This window comes from Ranitomeya variabilis, chromosome 1 (assembly GCF_051348905.1).
Source record: "Ranitomeya variabilis isolate aRanVar5 chromosome 1, aRanVar5.hap1, whole genome shotgun sequence".
Lineage (NCBI taxonomy): Eukaryota > Metazoa > Chordata > Amphibia > Anura > Dendrobatidae > Ranitomeya > Ranitomeya variabilis.
The window spans coordinates 169,714,694-169,735,280 of NC_135232.1; the positions used below are offsets into that span (position 1 = coordinate 169,714,694).

Genomic DNA, 20,587 nt, shown 5'->3' on the forward strand with positions numbered 1-20,587 from the left:
TTTTCCCACTTTTGCCATGCTTCAATAGCCTCCAAGGGAGGCTAGAAGTAGGCACAGCCCGATCGGCTCTGCTACATAACAGCGATCATCAGATCGCTGCTATGCAGCAGAAATGCAGGTGTGCTGTGAGCGCCGACCACAGGGAGGCGCTCACAGCTACCGGCGATCAGTAACCATAGAGGTCTCAAGGACCTCTATGGTTACCATCCTGATGCATCGCCGACCCCCGATCATGTAACGGGGGTTGGCGATGAGGTCATTCCCGGCCGGATGCGGTAGTTAAATGCCGCTGTCTGCATTTGACAGCGGCATTTAACAGGTTAATAGCGGCGGGTGAATAGCGATTTCACCCGCCGCTATTGCGCGCACATGTCAGCTGTACAAAACCGCTGACATGTTGCGACTTTGATGTGCGCTCACCGCCGTACGGTGCATGTCACGAAAGGGTTAATGAACATGCTGCTTTTTTTACCGCGATACGTTTTTTCGGGGGGAAAAACACACCATGTGCACAAGACATGCAGAACGCATTCTAAATGATAGGATGCACAACGTATGCGTTTTAATGAGTTTTTATAGCTTTTTATCGCAAAAAAAACTGAATGTGTGCACATAGCCTTATAGTTCATGGTTCTCCAGAAACCTCAAAGCCACTAGCAAGGAAGTAATCTGCAATAAATTCCTACCGATAGCGGAGAGCCAGTGCAACCTTTATGAAGCTCCTGCACAGAAGAGCAACACTGATGGGAACTCCGCTCTTCGGATTCTGCCCCAGAAACTTGTAGCAACAAACATTAACATGAAGGTGTGAAAATATAACACTAAGGCTATATGCACACGTTGCCGATTAGCCTGTGGAATTTTCTGTGCGGATTCTGCATCTCTTGGCAGATAACAGGTCAAAATCTGCGATTTTTTTTGCAGATTGTGCGATTTTGTTGCAGATTTACTGCGGATTTCATGCGTTTTTACCCCTGCGGATTTCTATTATGGAATGGGTGCAGAAACGCTGCAGATCCGCACAAAAAATTAACATTGTTTTTTTAATAAGCAGCCTTTTCCATGCAGATTTTTCCACACCATTAGCACAGCATTTTTTTTGCCATTGATTTACATTTTACTGTAAAATTACTTGCAGATCTGCAGTGTTTGTGCGGAAAAAAACGCTGCGGATCCGGTGGAAATCTGCAACGTGCGTACATAGCCTTAAAAAGAGAAACACCCCCTCTAACACTACAATCAATCACTTTCATGCAGCACAATTATACAGAAACAGTGGAGCGAGCAGCAGGACTAATAATGGGCGGTGGACGGCTACCCAGGTCGTCGGGGATTACAGAACACAGATCTGGTTCAGCAACACGTCACATTCACATCTCAAGCCTTAATGGAAACCTTTCTAAAATTAGGAGCACTATGTACTGGCCTGCAGAAAGGTAAATTGTACTGCTCCCGTCCCTATATGTTTGGATTCATAATAAATCTTACATCTCAGCAGAGGACAAAGTCACATATTAGCCAAACAAGGGAACAATGCCATTGCTACTCCTGTGTATATTGAGCTTATACGTATTTTTACACCATAGATACATATAAAAAGATCCCTAGCTACAAGCATAATTGCCCCAGGTCTGCAGATGTATAACTGACAGTCTCCTGTACGCTGGTGACTTAGCAGACGCTCCCCAAGGGGTAATTACAAGATCAGTAGATCACAATAAAAGCGGGAGGAGCTGAACCTGCAATAAAATACAGCGATCTGTATAGTAAAAGTAAATCTGGACGTGGCCTGCAGAATCACCAGCACAGCCATAACACTGACTAAAATACACACATTATCCTACTGTACTTTAGTGGGCAGATGGTGCGTCAGACACAGAGAAACCCAATATCCCAACAACTGGCCATGACCTCACTGCAGCATCAGATCACAGCCACGTTAATGGAAATATAATGTGCCATATGCTGAGCAGGACAGACTCGGAGCTTTTTAAAGGATTGAGTATAAGTCAGTATTTTAGAACTACAATCATCAGCCATGGCCGGTATATTGTACGGTCAGGAATAAATCAATCTTATATACCTGTTAACATGGTAATTTTATTGGGGGAAGCAGAATATATGAGTTTGGGGGAGAAATATGGCAGAGGACAAAAAATAAATCTAGGAGCAGATGATGAAACCAAGTAAGCACGAGTTGTCACAATTCCCTGGAGATCCCACATAGCTGGCTCCACAGTAATACCAACCTTTACTAGCGACCACGGTGTGACCTCTGCTTAAAGGTAACCTGGATCCACGTGCTGACTACTAGCTCCAGTCTGATATTTTAGTTCACCAAGTGTACAATTGCAATCTAAATTTTAACTACCATTGCAAATTAGGAGTTAAAATTATTCTGGTTTTCGATCGAAAAGATTATACGAATTAATTCGTTTCACCACCAAATGTCACTTTTATGGACCTCAGCAGCCTCAAAATGATTCACCCCTTCATGACTAGCATCTTTAATAGAGCTCTTTTGGCTACTATGACCTTCTACAAACCTGATGATTAGCCAGACACCAGCTTCTGGCAACGTTCCTGAGGAATTGTAGCCCATTCCTCATGAAATTACAGACTGCTCATGTCTTTGTCAGTAAGCAAACTTACAACTTCGGCGAGTGATCAAATAATTATTTCTCACACTGTATTAAATCAGACAGCACTCACCAACTTTATTTCAAACCATCCAGCTCACTATTCGGTGCACTTACATTGGTGAGGACACATCGGATAGAGTGACCTGCATTTCCTCACCTGCGTACATGCACTGAATAGACAGCCCTAAGGATTTGGAATCAAGTTGGCGAGCGCCATCTGTTCATGTAGCTCATTGGAACTTTGCTCCTGTGCTGCTGATAACACACTGAACAGTATTATTGTAACAGGCAGAAAAAAAAAAGTCTGATCAAGCAGTTAATTTGGAATAGCAGATAGAGGAACTAGTGCCAACTAATTTATGGAATGGGACTGATGCTTGGGATCACGGTCCTGTTGGAAGGTCCAGTGACATCCAAGCTTCAGCTTCCTGACAGATGGTAGGTTTGTGTCTAGGATTTCCCGAGTAGACTGATCCATCTAGTCCTTTTAGGTTTTCCAGTGCCAGAGGAAGCAGTGCAGCCCAAGAGCATTGCAGAGACACCACCCTGCTTCATTGTAGGCTGGGTGCTGTATTCAGCATACGCCTCATTCTTCCTCCTCTAGATATTGATCCATAAGCCTGAAAACTTCTGTTCTGTGAAACGATGAAACAAACGCAAACACCTAAACTTCTATGGCTTATTTATATTGATTTCAGCTTATTGGAGATGATAATATATAGTTTTGAGTCAGTAGAGTTCTTCTTGGAGATTGGGCATGGAAACTTCAAGTGTTTAGTGTGCAAACAATCTCCAGTGCATGCTGGCACAAAATCTTGATGCAGGTTTTTTTAGTTACTCAAGACTTTAAACAACCTACCTCAGGAATCTGGAGGAAACCGATGATATCCTACCTGGACCAGGCAGAAAGGAACCTATATAGCCAGTGTTCCTATGACTTTAAACTTGTGAACTCTGCTTCCAGCTGCATCTATAGTAACGGTCACTGCCTTTTCAATCTGGTCCAGAAAGTTGATTACCTTGGATTAAACCTGTCAGCAGGATTGTGCACAGTAACGTACAGACTGCTAGGTCGGCGCGGTTATACTGATAAATGATACCTTGGTTGATGAAATCCATCTTACGGTTGTTGTATCTTTATCAGATAGATTTTTTATTTTTTATTTAGAGCACCAATTAACTCCACAGTACACCCCAGAGCATGAGAATCTGATAGCTGCTACTGTGCAGGCGCCATCTTGGAAGAGGCTTTTTTTTTTTTAATGAACTTATAGCAGCAATTAACTGAATTTTATGCACATTTTACATGCGGAGTATGCTGGATAGCAGGCACCGCCACCCGCCTGCTGAAGTTTTTTTTTTTTTTTTATATAGAATATTCATTATGCTAAATAGGGGGCAGGTCAGTGAGGGATCAGTAACCTGTCAGCAGTCTGCATAATGAATACCTAATCCAAGCACCACATGAACACCCCCACAGGCTGCCCTGAAACACGAGCGCATCTTTACCTCAAAACTGAAATTAATGATTAACCCCTTCACAACATGCGCCGTACTAGTACTGCACATGTCGTGTCTCCCCCTTTGATGTGGGCTCCGGCGGTGAGCCCACATCAAAGTCGCGACATGTCAGCTGTTTTGAACAGCTGACATGTGCGTGCAATAGCGGCAGGTGAAATCGCGATTCACCCGCCGCTATTAACCTGTTAAATGCCGCTGTCAAACGCTGACAGCGGCATTTAACTACCACTTCCGGCAGCGCGGCTGGAAATGAGTGCATCGTCGACCCCCGTCACATGATCGGGGGTCGGCGATGCATCAGGATGGTAACCAAAGAGGTCCTTGAGACCTCTATGGTTACTGATGCAGGCCTGCTGTGAGCGCCACCCTGTGGTCGGCGTTCATAGCAAGCCTGCATTTCAGCTACATAGCAGCGATCTGACGATCGCTGCTATGTAGTTGAGCCGATCGAGTGGTGCCAGCTTCTAGCTTCCCATGGAGGCTATTGAAGCATGGCAAAAGAAAAAAAAAAAAAAAAGTTTAAAAATGAAAAAAAAATATATATATAAAAATTTAAAATCACCCCCTTTCGCCCCATCCAAAATAAAAAAAAAATAAAAAAAAAAAAACGCATTAACCCCTTCACCCCCAAGGGTGGTTTGCACGTTAATGACCGGGCCAATTTTTACAATTCTGACCACTGTCCCTTTATGAGGTTATAACTCTGGAACGCTTCAACGGATCTTGGCAATTCTGACATTGTTTTCTCGTGACATATTGTACTTCATGATAGTGGTAAAATTTCTTCGATATAACTTGCGTTTATTTGTGAACAAAATGAATATTTGGCGAAAATTTTGAAAATTTCGCAATTTTCCAACTTTGAATTTTTATGCCCTTAAATCACAGACATATGTCACGCAAAATACTTAAGTAACATTTCCCACATGTCTACTTTACATCAGCACAATTTTGGAACCAAAATTTTTTTTTTGTGACGGAGTTAAGGGTTAAAAATTGACCAGCAATTTCTCATTTTTACAACACCATTTTTTTTAAGGGACCACATCTCATTTGAAGTCATTTTGAGGGGTCTATGATAGAAAATACCCAAGTGTGACACCATTCTAAAAACTGCACCCCTCAAGGTACTCAAAACCACTTTCAAGAAGTTTATTAACCCTTCAGGTGTTTCACAGGAATTTTTGGAATGTTTAAATAAAAATGAACATTTAACTTTTTTTTCACAAAAAATTTATTTCAGCTCCAATTTGTTTTATTTTACCAAGGGTAACAGGAGAAAATAGACCCCAAAATTTCTTGTACAATTTGTCCTGAGTACGCTGATACCCCATATGTGGGGGTAAACCACTGTTTGGGCGCATGGCAGAGCTTGGAAGGAAAGGAGCGCCATTTGACTTTTCAATGCAAAATTGACTGGAATTGAGTTGGGACGCCATGTTGCATTTGGAGAGCCCCTGATCTGCCTAAACATTGAAACCCCCCACAAGTGACACCATTTTGGAAAGTAGACCCCCTAAGGATCTTATCTAGATGTGTGGTGAGCACTTTGACCCAACAAGTGCTTCACAGAAGTTTATAATGCAGAGCCGTAAAAATACAAATTCTTTTTTTTTTTTTTTTTTTTTTTTCACAAAAATGATTTTTTAGCCCCCAGTTTTGTATTTTCACAAGGGTATCAGGACAAATTGGACAACAACTTTTGGGGTCCAATTTATCCTGAGTACGCTGATACCCCATATGTTGGGGTAAACCCCTGTTTGGGCACACGGGAGAGCTCTGAAGGGAAGGAGCACTGTTTTCCTTTTTCAACGCAGAATTGGCTGGAATCCAGATCGGATGCCATGTCCCGTTTGGAGAGCCCCTGATGTGCCTAAACAGTGGAAACCCCCCCCCAATTATAACTGAAACCCTAATCCAAACACACCCCTTACCCTAATCCCAACAGTAACCCTAACCACTCCTCTAACCCAGACACACCCAACCCTATTCCCAACCGTAAATGTAATCCAAACCCTAACCCTATCTTTAGCCCCAACCCTAACTGTAGCCCCAACCCTAGCCGTAACACTAGCCCTAACCCTAGCCCTAGTCCTAACCCTAGCCCTAGCCCTAACCCTAACCCTAACCCTAACCGGAAAATGGAAATAAATACATTTTTTAATTTTTTTATTTTTCCCTAACTAAGGGGGTGATGAAGGGGGGTTTGATTTACTTTTATAGCGGTTTTTTTAGCGGATGATTTTATGATTGGCAGCCGTCACACACTGAAAGACGCTTTTCATTGCAAAAAATATTTTTTGCGTTACCACATTTTGAGAGCTGTAATTTTTCCATATTTGAGTCCAGAGTCATGTGAGGTCTTGTTTTTTAGGGACGAGTTGACGTTTTTATTGGTAACATTTTCGGACACGTGACATTTTTTGATCGCTTTTTATTCCGATTATTGTGAGGCAGAGTGATCAAAAACCAGCTATTCATGAATTTCTTTTGGGGGAGGCGTTTATACCGTTCCGCGTTTGGTAAAATTGATAAACCAGTTTTATTCGTCGGGTCAGTACGATTACAGCGATTTCTCATTTATATCTTTATGTTTTGGCGCTTTTATACGATAACTTTTATAGAAAAAATTATTATTTTGATATCGCTTTATTCTCAGGACTATAACTTTTTTATTTTTTTGCTGATGATGCTGTATGGCGGCTCGTTTTTTACGGGACAAGATGACGTTTTCAGCGGTACCATGGTTATTTATATCAGTCTTTTTGATCGCGTGTTATTCCACTTTTTGTTCGGCGGTATGATAATAAAGCGTTTTTTGCCTCTTTTTCTTACGGTGTTTACTGAAGGGGTTAACTAGTGGGGCAGTTTTATAGGTTGGGTCGTTACGGACGCGGCGATACTAAATATGTGTACTTTTATTGTTTTTTTTATTTTATTTAGCTAAAGAAATGTATTTATGGGAATATTATATATTTTTTTTTTTTTTCTTTATTTAGGATTTTTTTTTTTTTTTTTTACACACATGTGGGGAATTTTTTTTTTTACTTTTTTACTTTGTCCCAGGGGGGGACATTACAGATCATTGATCTGACAGTGTGCACAGCACTCTGTCAGAACGACGATCTGCTGTGAAGGGCTGCAGGCTTACCAGCGCCTGCTCTGAGCAGGCACTCGGTAAGCCACCTCCCTCCCTGCAGGACCCGGATGTCGCGGCCATCTTGGATCCGGTACCTGCGGCGAGGAGGGAGGTAGGAGACCCTCGGAGCAATGCGATCACATTGCGTTGCTCTGGGGGTCTCAGGGAAGCCCGCAGGGAGCCCCCTCCCTGCGCGATGCTTCCCTGTACCGCAGGCACACCGCGATCATGTTTGATCGCGGTGTGTCGGGGGTTAATGTGCCGGGGGCGGTCCGTGACCACTCCTGGCACATAGTGCCGGATGTCAGCTGCGATATGCAGCTGACACCCGGCCGCGCTCCCCCCGTGAGCGCGGCCGATCGCGTATGACGTACTATCCCGTCGGTGGTCATACGGGCCCACCCCACCTCGACGGGATAGTACGTCAGATGTCAGAAAGGGGTTAACCTGATCCCTAAACAGCGTAGCGAGAAAAAGAATTCGAAACACCAAAAGGTTTTTTGGTCGCCGCGACATTGCATTAAAATGCAATAACCGATCAAAAAGACATATATGCACAAAAGTGGTATCATTAAAAACATCAGCTCGGCACGCAAAAAATAAGCCCTCACGTGACCCCAGATCACGGAAAATAGAGACGCTACGGGTATTGGAAAATGGCGGGGGGTTTTAGCAAACTTTTGAAATTTTCTTCACCACTTAGATAAAAAAAATAATTTAGACATGTTAGGTGTCTATGAACTCGTAATGACCTGGAGAATCATAACGGCAGGTCAGTCTTAGCATTTAGTGAACCTAGCAAAAAAGCAAAACAAAAAACAAGTGTGGGATTGCACTTTTTTGTTGCCATTTCACCACACTTGGAATTTTTTTCCTGTTTTCTAGTACAAGACATGGTAAAACCAATGTTGTCGTTCAAAAGTACAACTCGTCCCGCAAAAAAAAAAATAAGCCCTCACATGGCCATATTGACGGAAAAATTAAAAAAAGTTATGGCTCTGGGAAGGAGGGGAGTGAAAAACAAAAACGCAAAAATGAAAAAGGGCTGCGGCGTGAAGGGGTTAAAAATCTTGTGGTTGTTATATAATCAACAAAGGTATCATTTTATTCAGTATAATGGCACGAACCTAACACTGTCTGAAGGTTACTGTGCACAATCCTGTCGACTGGCTGTTTTTCCTTGTTAAAGGGAGACACCCTCTTCACAACTCAAGATCATAAGTGAGCTAAAGAACTTTGCTGAAGACAAATGGGTCAAGACATCTCAGGAACGCTCACAGATGCTGGTATCTGGGCATTGTTTGCAGCAGGTCATAACAGCCAAAAGAGGTTCAGCTCACTACTAAAGTCATTTGTCATCAATCGGAGACTGCAATGCCACATGGACACGTTGAGTACTTGGTGAGCAATTTAATTCAGTATTTGTAAGCCAAAACCAGGAGTGGGTGAAAATGCAGAAAACACTAACCAGATACTCACCCTATGTACATGGCCCAACAGGCAGTGAAGGCGCATTTGTGTTGGATTTGGAGAAACAGCTTATTACTTGTACTGAGATATTTAAAAATTGTTTTTGTTTCACTGATCTTTTGCTTGTTTTCAATGGGTGTTGAATAATTAAAAAAAAAAAAAAAAAACACACACAAAGCAAAACTATAAAAACATAAAATACACTGCACTAAAAAAAAATGTGAGAAAGTACTAGCAAGACAAAAATTGGATTGCTACATATGTTTTCTACCGTACTGCATGCACATATTAATGTCATGATGAACATGAGGCACACACACTTAACAGAGGCTCCTTTGCCCTTCCGGACAACTGTCGCTTCATTTTATATCCAGGCTTATTATGTTATGTTGCCAGGAAACAGTCAGCAGAGATATCACATACTTTTCTCAGAATGTGTGCCGTCAGAGCATTGTGCTCCTCGCCACCTTTCATCTACATGCTCACTCTAAGCTCCAGGCTGGACACAAATAGTGAAGGCCAATTCATAGCACATATTATATTTCCTTTCCAAATACAGGCTTCTTGCTGATCTAGGATTTGTCCAGGTCTCAGATCGTAATTTCTTCTCCTTAGGACAGAACATCAGTGTCAGACGGGCAGCCCCATCGATCAGCGGCACAGAGATAAAACAGCTCAGTACGCCATGTAGTGGCTGTTCTCAGGTAGTGCAGCTCAGCTTCTACAGGAGCTGAGCTATAGCTGAAAACTGTCATTACCGATACATGCAATACAACACCCATAGAAATATAAGGGGATGTTACTGTACATGTTTCAGCAGATTTTATACAAAAACAGTGTGGTCCTGCAGGTGATCGCTTCTGTTTAAGCTCTACAGACAACACACATTGGTTTCACAAGGCCAGACTCATGCTTGACCACATCCATGCCCCAAAAGAACTCACTTTCGGTCTGAAGCTAGTTGTAGGTGCACCATATTCATGCTGGGCTTTGATGGTTCCCCAGGGATGGTTGATCTTGAAGCACTCATTACAGAAGCTGGCACTGCAATCCAAACAGCTCTTTGTAGATTCTTGGACTGGAGGTTTACAGAAGTCACACATGATGGCAGTAGCAGCTCGAGCCGCCTGTCTGTAGCGTTCTACTATAGACTCCAAAGTAAAGTTCCGAAAAAGGCCATTCATTCCTCGCTCTCCAAGGTCCACATCACGTAAACAGCCGGGACACGACAATGAAGTAATTCTAGGGGTTAAAGAGTTGCGCTTAGACCCTAGAAAGATAATATATTTTTGTTAGTTTAGAGAACTGTAGAATGAGATGAAGACCAAAGTACATACAGTTAACACTGGTACGGCAACATTTTAAATATCAGAGGTGAACAAAAAGGATTTATATATGACATTTTCAGGAATAAAAAAATATTTATTTATTTTATTTATTTAAGAGTTAACTCCACCTTGTACATTTGTACAAATTCAGACTATTCCCTAGATGTACTGTAGAGGCAGGTCCAAAAGGTCTTCTACTTAGGACAACTGGGACCTCGTGTAATCAAAGTCAGACTAACTCACCAGTGACAGTAAAAACGCTCAGGCCCCCAGTGTCAAGACAGGTGTCCTAAATCTACACCATGGGAAAATCCTGCAAGGAGAACTTGACCCCAGTTATAAAGTGCCATTATTAGTATGAACCCAACAAGATTCTGAAGAGCAGCAAAACTGAGCCATGAGATCATGTGTGTCTGACAGAGCAAAAGGCTCAAGTAGAAAATGATTATCTGTATATCTTTTTTTTTTTTTTTTTTTTTTTGGGGGGGGGGGAGGACTTTCTAAGTGCATTCAATGGGGATCTCTATCTATCCTGACCCTGGTTTTGTCAACAGGGACCATATAATTTGAATCAGGGGACACTCAACATGCCCGATCTAGCGTTCTCACGTGCACAGGTGTTAGACTACTTTTAAGGCTCCGTTTGTGTCTGCACGAATCTGTTTGACCACATCAAGGTTGCAGAGGACGGCTTGTGCTTAGTTCAAACAGTTCAGGGTATCGATTTGCTTCCATCTTCTGTCTCCTGTAGATTTAGGGCTGACGGAAAGAAGGCTACAAGATGGATGCAAAACAAGTTGGTGAAAAAGTGCTCTGAACTGATTGGCCACACCAAAAGTGCACAAATCGTCTGTTCCTGGTTTTGACATTTTATCTTGCGCCGATAGGATCCTTTGAAAGATCGTTTCTCAAACCTGACATGTGGGCTCAAATGTGAGGCCGATTTCTGGGACCTGCATCTCTCTACATTCACTATGACTGTGCGAGTCATACTCCTTGATGCAATGAGTCCATCATATCAATAACAGTTATCCCTACACAAGATAATCCCAGACAAGTCCAGTTTGCCTCTCCGAGGAAGGTCCATGTCAGCCAAACTAACAGTCTAGAATTCCTTGGATTATATTCATGCTGATGGTGGGCTACAATATCCAGGGCAACTGCAGCAAACTGACAAATAATCTCATCCCATGGCGTTACGCTGCTGCCGTCACCACCCCGATTTAAAAGATTCAAACGGAGCCATCTTCAAAAGATTTGCCGAGAGGTCAGAAGTATACAGGATTCAACATCAAAGCTGCCACCAAGTATTCATGTCAAAACCAAACCCAGGATCGGGATTTTTGTTTTGTCAATGTACCTTTGGCCCTAGTTCAAGCCACAATAAAAGGCTCATATCTAAAATAGCTTTAAAAGAAAGGTCACTGCGCAGTTTAATTGTTAATACCGTATGAAAGTTTCACTAAGAAAGTAGAGTTGGAGAACAGTGCATGCTGCTCACCAATAGTCACTGGAGCGGTGATCGAGTGCTCAAGAGTCAGGAGTGCTCAAGAGTCAGGGGTCCTTCTTAGCCACCATGCCAGAAAAGGAGGCAGACAGATTGGAAATATACAATTCATTTAAATGGCAGTCTCCTGTATGTTAACCTCCTTCACGACAAGGATTTTCCATCCCCCCCCCCCTCCCTCCCTCCTAGTTCCTAGAGTCAACTTTTTTCTTTTATTTTGCAGTCACTATACTGGCCCGAGTTGTACTTTTCAATGACATCATTCATTTTATCAGGTGATAAGAGGGGAAAAAAAGAAAAAAAAAAATTCAAGTGCGTTGAAATTACAGTTCAACAAATTGTTTTTTGGGGTCTCATTTACCACATTCACTGGAAGGTAAAACTGACATGGCCATATTATTCTCCAGGTCAGAACAAGTACTCCGATATCAAATATGTTGGTTTTATTTTTTTAAATTTAAAAGTTTGTAAACAAGAAAATGCCGATTTGCGAGACCTGTAACATTTAAATTTTTTAGTGACATCCAGCTGTGTGATGGCTTATTTTTTGTGCCCTGAGCTGATGCTTTTAACGCTACCATTTTGGGGTAGATATGATCGGCTATTACTGCAATGTTGCATTGGACAAATAGAAATAGCTGAATTTGGGAGTTGATTTTTTCCTTGTTATCCCATTTACTGATTGGTATTGCAGAGTTTGTAAGGCCATGTTCACACTTTGCGGTTTTTACCGCGGATCCGCGGCGATTTTGATGCTGCGGGTCCGCAGCAGTTTCCATAGAGTTTACATTAACATGTAAACCCTATGGAAACCGCAAACCGCAGTGCACATGCTGCGGGAAAAACCACGCAGAAACGAAGCGGTTTACAACCCGCAGCATGTCACTTCTTTGTGCAGAATTGCAGCGATTCTGCACCCATAGAAATGCATTGATCCGCTTACTTCCTGCATGGGGCTGTGCCCACGATGCGGGAAGTAAGCGGATAATGTGCGGTTGCTACCCGGGGTGGAGGAGAGGAGACTCTCCTCCAGGCCCTGGGAAGCATAAATAGTGTAAAAAAAAAGAATTAAAATAAAAAATGATGCTATACTCACCTCTCAGCGCTGCACGCGGCCGTCTGGTCTCAGTTGCTGTGTGAGCAGGACCTGCGGTGACGTCGCGGTCACATGACCGTGATGACGCCGCGGTCACATGACCGTGACAACACGAAGGTCCTTCTCGGCACAGCATCTTTGGAACCGGAGCGCAGCGCCGAGGAGATCCGGACATCAGAGGGTGAGTATAACCAATTTTTATTATTTTTAACATTACTATTGATGCTGCATATGCAGCATCAATAGTATAGGAGTAATCCTGCAGCGGAAACCGCGGAACAAACCGCGATAAATCTGCAGGGATAACCGCAGCGGTTTTGCCCTGCAGATCTATCAATTCCGCTGCGGGAGGGGGGGGGGGAAGAGACTGGCTCTACTTCCAGTGTTTTGTTGCAAATATACAATTTATCAAATACATTCTAACATCCAGGGTGTAACATTTTTTCTTCTTAGGGTTCCTGGGGTTAGAGCAAAAGGAATCACTATGGAATTTTGTGGCTACTTTTGGAAATTATGGATCTGGTTTTAGAATAACCATCTTCCAAAGTTTGTATAAGAGGGAGGATTAATCAAATCAGCTACACAATGCCGCTAAAACCGAGACTTGCACTTTAAGAGTGCTTAGTGGATAACCCAAGCCCAAACCCTTTTTTTTGGATAAATTCGATAGGTTCCTCTCACCCAATTTTTCCCCTGAGCTAGTCAGGAACTTTTTCCATGTTCTACCATATATCCTTATTATTGGTTTCCTGCTCTTAAAAGGGGTACTCTGGAAAGAAATTAGAAATGGCCATACCTTCATAACTGGTGATGAACAAATATACTCGTTACTTGAAATTTCTCGAGCACACTCGGGGGTCCTCAGAGTATTTTTTAGTGTTCGGAGATTTAGTTTTTCTTGCTGCAGCTGAATGATTTACATCTGTTAGCCAGCATAAGTACATGTGGGGGTTGCCTGGTTGCTAGGGAATCCCCACATGTACTTAAGCTGGCTAACAGATATAAATCATTCAGCTGAGGTGAGGAAAATGAAATCTCCAAGCACTAAAAAAAATATTTGGAGGACCCCCGAGCGTGCTCGGGAAATCTCGAGTAACGAGTATATTCGCTCATCACTATTCATACCCATTATAACATGCATAGTGCCGTTTTCCACCCTCACACTAACGGTAATTCTGTGTGACCCTGCAGCTGCTCCTCCCTTATTGGATGTTACGTCACATCAGGGGGTGAGTGCTAGTATGCCCCCTGCTAATGTCTCCTTCACTGCAGTCAAATATTGGGTATGTGGCCTGCTCCAGACTGCTAGTAAAAGCAGCCAGACCCCTTATACCATCTGCTTGTATGTAGTCCCTTATCCTTGATGGGTGGGTCCCCCCCTTCATGTGGCGCTGTCATAGGGGACACGAAAAGTGATTGACACTAAAAGCTAGTCAGAGACAAGACCAAGCAGCAGCATGACAGGAACATCAGGGGTTCAGGGAGGAGAATATAACTTGAAACTAGAAACTTGACTACTTCCTTCTAGCAAGAGGAGAGACATGTCACAGCGATTGTAAGAGATGGAAAATGTCATAATTTTCAATGTAGGGTTTAAAAATTATTCTCAAAGTTAGAAATAGCAATTTTTGGGTAAAGGCAAAAAATATTTGACATCAATGGTTTGTGTAATTGCAAATCAAAAGCCACTAGACAATGGGGCAGATTTACCAATCCTCTCATTCAGACAATGGAGACTTACCCTAAACAGTCTTCCTGCAGGATGATAAATGGCATTAGATGGAGAACATTCATACACCCCCCCACCTAAATGTTGGTTCATGTTGGCTTATGTTGCCTTTTCAGCTAAGCCAACCCTGCCTTTGAGTGAACCACAAGGGTTTAAATAGGTTAAAAAATATAATAGATGAAATCTTGCGGGAAAATGTTGCTGCATTTTTCTTCTAATTAGAGATGAACTTACGAAAGTAAAACTGCCCCAATGTGCGTTTAACTTCAAACACATGAAATGCATGCATACACCAAAAGGAGGAAAGGTGAGGCACAAAGTAAGAATTCACCAGTCAGTGCAATACAGCCAAAAACTTTCATTCTGTTGGAAACAATGAATCATGAGAAAATGTGGATGAAGTATTTCAGTAAATGATATAAAGTTCATGCAATGACACGTTTACAGACGCTAGGAAAGGCAATGGATTTCCATGGTAAAGTTCACTCACAGTACAACAGCCAATATACAGTTTTATTTATTTTAAAATAAAGGACAGTATAGCCTAATCGCTACACTACTTTATACTTTCAACCCTTCTCAACTGGGAGATTTTTTTTTTGATTTTTTTTTTTTTCATTCTTAATTTCTATTTTTTTCCGTCTAAAGAGCCACATCCTTTACATTGTCCGTTAACATATGAGGCCTTTTTCTTACTGTAGGATGAGACACTTAAATGACAATCTTCTATCATGCGTGAGATCTCGCTCTCGCTACACATACATATACACACTATTTGTATACCCATTTTCCCAGACCAGTAACTTTGAGGCCATGTGCACACGTTCAGGATTTTTCGCGTTTTCCCGCTATAAAAACGCGAAAAAAACGCTTACATATGCCTCCTATTATTTACAGTGTATTCTGCATTTTTTGTGCTAATGTTGCGATTTTTTCTGCGAAAAAAAAGCAACATGTTCATTAAAAAATGCGGATTGCGGGGATTCCGCACACCTAGGAGTCCATTGATCTGCTTACTTCCCGCACGGGGCTGTGCACACCATGCGGGAAGTAAGCAGATTATGTGCGGTTGGTACCCAGGGTGGAGGAGAGGAGACTCTCCTCCACGGACTGGGCACCATATAATTGGTCAAAAAGAAAGAATTAAAATAAAAAATAGTCCTATACTCACCCTCTGATGGCCGCCGAAGTGTTCCCGCCTCTCCGGTGCATGCTCTCCCTTCGGTTCCTATAGATGGTGTGGTTCAGGACCTGTGACGTCACTGTCTGGTGATTGGTCGCGTGACCGCTCATGTGACTCACGCGACCAATCACAAGCCGCGACGTCATCACAGGTCCTGAACCACACCGGCATCTATAGGAACGGACGCCGCTGAGGAGATCGTCTGGGTGAGTATAACCATTTTTTATTTTTTTTATTATTTTTAAACATTCTTTTACTATTGATGCTGCATAAGCAGCATCTATAGTAACAAGTTGGTCACACTTGTCAAACACTATGTTTGACAAGTGTGACCAACCTGTCAGTCAGTTATCCAAGCGATGCTACAGATCGCTTGGAAAACTTTAGCATTCTGCAAGCTAATTACGCTTGGAGAATGCTAAAAAACACAAAAAAAAGGGAAAAAAAAATGCAAAAAAAAATAAAAATGCGGATTTCTTGCAGAAAATTTCCGGTTTTCTTCAGGAAATTTCTGCAAGAAATCCGGACGTGTGCACATACCCTCAATGTTCAGTGGATGAGGCTGGGTGCTTGCTTGTTGTTTTGCTCTGTAACCCAAAGTTTTATAGACTCCACTGTGCCACAGATACAAGGATTTGATCACTACATATTGCATTAACTTGCACCGTTGTGGCAGGCCAGGTCCGATGGGCGTCGCGGTCCGGCACCTCCCATCTTCATACGATGACGTCCTCTTCCTTGTCACAGCTCCTGCACAAGCGTACCGATTTGCTCTGTAGTGCGCAGGCGCCGGATAGCTCAGAGAGGCCCTGCGCACTGCAGTACTTTACGTTGCCCTCAGAGCAAATCGGTACGCTTGTGCAGGAGCCGTGACAGGAAGGAAGAGGACGTCATCGTATGAAGATAGGAGGTGCTGGACGGGACCGCAACGCCCATCGGACCGGACCGCCACTGGGTGAGCATAATCAACTTGTTTTTCCTCATCTTTCAGGATTCCACGGGGGGCTACAGAATGCTGTAGATAAGCCCCTAATGGCGGTGGCCGCAGGTTATATACAAAAAAAATGAGGTGACAGATTCCCTTTAATGTGAATCCAGCATTACAGTACTTGTACAACCATGTACAAACTGATGGAAAGTTAAGCCTTCGTTTATCATTTGAGGGCTACATTAAAGGGGATATTTGTGACTTTAGAAAAAGTGCCCAAGCACTAACAAGCAGTTAATTGCTACCTACCTACCTGCTTTGCCAGTCATTCCAGGCTGACATGTCACAGACTTCCGCTGATGTCACGTCAGAGCAGCTGCTTTTCCTGCTGACAGAGCGGGACTACTGGCGTCATGCAGATTTCACAATGGCTTCCCGTCTGCCTTATTGGGCTGTCAAATCAGCATGATGGCATTAGACCCGCCTTGTCAGCAGTTAAAGAAACAGCAGCTCTGGTGACAGGAGAAGTTGAAGTTCTGGCAGGAGCGGTTAATAATGTTTTGAAACACTTCATCCGGCCATAGTCGACTACTAGAATGGCAAACCCACTAAACGCTGTAATTAGTGGAGTCACTATATAGTGGAGATTATGACTGCATCTGACTTCTCTATATCTAAGCATAGTGACGTACAACCAATTGTATGCGCATGCAGAAAACAAAGAAAAGAAACTAGCATAGTAATTAAAGACAATTGTATATACATATACAGTTCAAAGTGGGAACAATAGTATTTAGAGTTCATGATTAAAGTGGTCAAGTTTGTTTTTTGGCACATTGACAGTGCTGGTATTGCCCTTTGTAGTCTACCTCTCCAACAGAATGAAACCTACTACACAAACAGCAGAAACGGGAGTAAAGCCAATACACAAAGAAGCACAGAGCCCATTATAGTAGCAGAACAAGTCACCTCTACTTCTCAGTACAAAAGAGCTCCGATGCGATGCTGAAAAATATTAACGTGTAAAGTGAGACATTGCAGTAGTTACAGTACATCCATACCCCTCACACCACACATCTAAGAAGTTCAAGGGAACCTGTCAGGCGAATCATGCTGCCCAAACCGGCTGAGCCCATAGGCAATTGACCGATTCCTCATACATGCTCTCGGAAACGCTGGAGCATTTCAAAGAGTATCAGGTTGTTATTGAGCACGCAAGGCTTCCATTAGTGTGGCCTGCCTCTGGGCTACATTAATCACCCGACAGCTTTATTTTAATGAGAACCTACAAGAAAAAAAAGTTATGCCCTATATTTCACTACTGATTTATGTTGTCAAGGACTCCTTTTCTTCACATGTACAGTACTGGTAGGAAAACAAATTTGCAATGATTTTCAATGTTCTTGGAATGTGCACATTGTGGAAGGAAACAGACAGCAGAAAAACAAAGGTGCACATGGAAACAAGGCGTAAAGAAGCGTGATACAAGCCAGAATTTGACCAAAATCCTAGATTCTGCAAAGTAGCCCCTTTTCACTCTGACAGCTTTACATACCCTTGACATTCTCTCAAGACGCCTCATCCTGTTGTCACCGGGAACAGCTTCAAGATAACAGGTAGGCCTAGTCAAAAAGTTCATTTGTTGAATCTCTGTCCCTCAGATTTGTTCGTCAGTGTTGGTACACCTTTGCATACTATAGTGATGAGCCCTATTTTACAACAGTTCTAGCACAGACAACTAGCAGATGCACCTCAAAAATCAACTGTTCAGGGAGGAAAGCAAGAAGTGGCCTTTGAGGTCAACTTGCCCAAGGAAGCCATTAATTTTGTTCACAAGTTAGGGGTCAAGCAACAAAAGATTAAAAAGAAGATCAGCAGAAATCTGTAATATAGTCTGACAAGTCAAAATTTGCTACCAACCACCTTGTCTTCATGAGATGAAGTGAACAGAAGTTTCTACATGTGTGGTGCTCACCATGAAGTGAGAGGTGTGACGTGGGGGTATTTTGCTGGTGGCACTTAATTTATTCCATATTCAAGGGCCACTTACTCAGCATGGCCACCACAGCATTCTGCAACACCTCATCTGGATTTCAATTTGTGGAATCATTTGTGTTGCAATAGGACAAAGACCTAAAACATACATCAAGGCTATGTAAGGGCTGTAAGCAAGAAAGTGAGGTATGGAGTTCAGCATCAGATGATATGGCCTTAACAATCACCCAACCTCAGCCAGAACAGAGATGGTGTTGGACGAGTAGGACTGCAGAGTGATGGCAAAGTCAAGTGCTCAGAAACGTCTGGGAACTCCTTAAGACTGTTGGAAGCCATTCCAGGTGAATATCTGGCAAAGCTGCTTGCGAGAGTGCAAAGCTGTAAGCGTAAAAGGGAGTACATTGAGGAACATAAGGTTTAACATGTTTTTTTTACTTATTTTCATGTGTGTTCCTTTGTGGTTTTGCTGCCTTCATTCTGAATTTACAACATGCACAGTCCAAAAAAAAGCATAAATAGTCATGTCCATACTGGTTAGGTGCCTGTACATATTAGTGGTTTTATCTAAAAAAAAAAAAAAAAAAGAAGTCAGGAGGTATGTGCACTTCGCTTTACAGCCCATGTACAAGATGCCGGTGTATCCTGCCATGTGGGCCAATCAGGCAAATGACCCAACCAGGAGAGATGCACTACTTCAATGAAATCATTTGCATGGGGTGAATACAATTTAAGAAAGGTACAGGACAGGTTTAGAAAAGTTCTTAAACATTAGAAGGCTGTGGTGGTGCTTCAGGGTGGATTTTGTCCACATAGGTTCCCATTAGTGCTTTTAAAATAAATGCTTATGGAGACCACCCATTCACCAAAGATGGCTACCCAGTGATTGTTACAGATACAGCTCTGAAAAGTTATTAACCCACCATAAATTAAAAAAGGCGTATACTACTGCAACCTGTAGATACCCTGAACGGACACCTGTGCCTGTACCCCCTACAGTTTACTAGCCCTCACCTACACAAGAGGCAATAACTGGTATATCTTATGTACATGTCCTAGGAGAAGAGTGATGCAAGTACATGCGCTCATAGCACTTAGCCCCAATGACAGGAATTTGCAAGAGATGAAGGGGAAGGTGGCGGAATAAAACTTGCGAATATATAAAAACCTGATACCTGATCTAAGAAGTCTGTCGATCCTTTCTATGCTGGGTGACTGCATGCGGACGCGGGGGCTTCCAGGTGTTGAGGTTTCGGAGCTCACATCTGTGGAGTCCTCCAGAGACATGAAGAGCAGCTCCTTCACACACTTGTGACAGATGCTGTGCTGACATGGTAAGATCAGTGGATGCGTGTACAACTCCTTACAAGCAGGACACAAAAGCTCACGCTCGATATTTTTTATGGCGACCTGGAGAATGGGGAAAATAAAATAAATTTAAAATCATGAGTCACCTTTTCATACTGTATCTAGAAACTGCAAATTATGTGAAGTAGAGAAAAAAAAAAATCCACCACCCCATATATACAAATATTCATTTTTACCCATTTTCAGAATTTATCCTTATATTGTTTAGACTACTTCCAAAACACTTAAAATGATCCCTACCCAAAAGGCAAACATTATATAATAGAAATACTCGGAAGATTATACATACTAAATTGGGACTTAACGCCAAAGTTAATCATTTACGGTACATTTTTGGTTTCTTAATCCCCATGTTTTCCTCCAGTACAATAACACCACCTATACTCATCTCTGGCTCTCCTGAGGCACGATTCCAGCAACCAATCAGTGCTGACGTCACTCACATCTTTCAGGCTAATCAAGACCCCCGGAGGAAGCAAGAGCAGCCACAGCTATAACTTCACTTTCATTTTTTGCTTATGGTACCAGATGCAGTTATGACCAACAAATTCATCAAGATGGCTTTTTTCCTGCCATAAATTCAGGACCTGTACTCTCGGTCCTGCCAGCACTTTCTCCCTCTTCCAAAATGGCCGCTAAGTGGTGCGCATGCGCAGTGAGCCTCCCGGCGGGCCGCGCCTCCAA

General features: G+C 42.6%; 1 protein-coding gene across 2 annotated transcripts in view; it reads right to left on the reverse strand.

Moving 5' to 3' along the window:
* The window catches only part of TRIM36 (tripartite motif containing 36), a 35,855-nt gene extending 15,898 nt beyond the window's left edge, over positions 1-19,957 (reverse strand). The window contains exons 1-3 of one of the 2 annotated variants that reach the window (XM_077290526.1): positions 19,711-19,957; positions 17,513-17,548; positions 9,717-10,042 (exon numbers count right to left, since the gene is read on the reverse strand). In XM_077290526.1, coding sequence (XP_077146641.1) covers positions 9,717-10,042; positions 17,513-17,548; positions 19,711-19,822 — 474 coding nt within the window. In that variant the 5' untranslated portion in view covers positions 19,823-19,957. The remainder of the gene's footprint in view (positions 1-9,716; positions 10,043-17,512; positions 17,549-19,710) is intronic. The other variant, XM_077290536.1, reaches the window with a different exon arrangement.
* Positions 19,958-20,587: the final 630 nt, after the last annotated feature.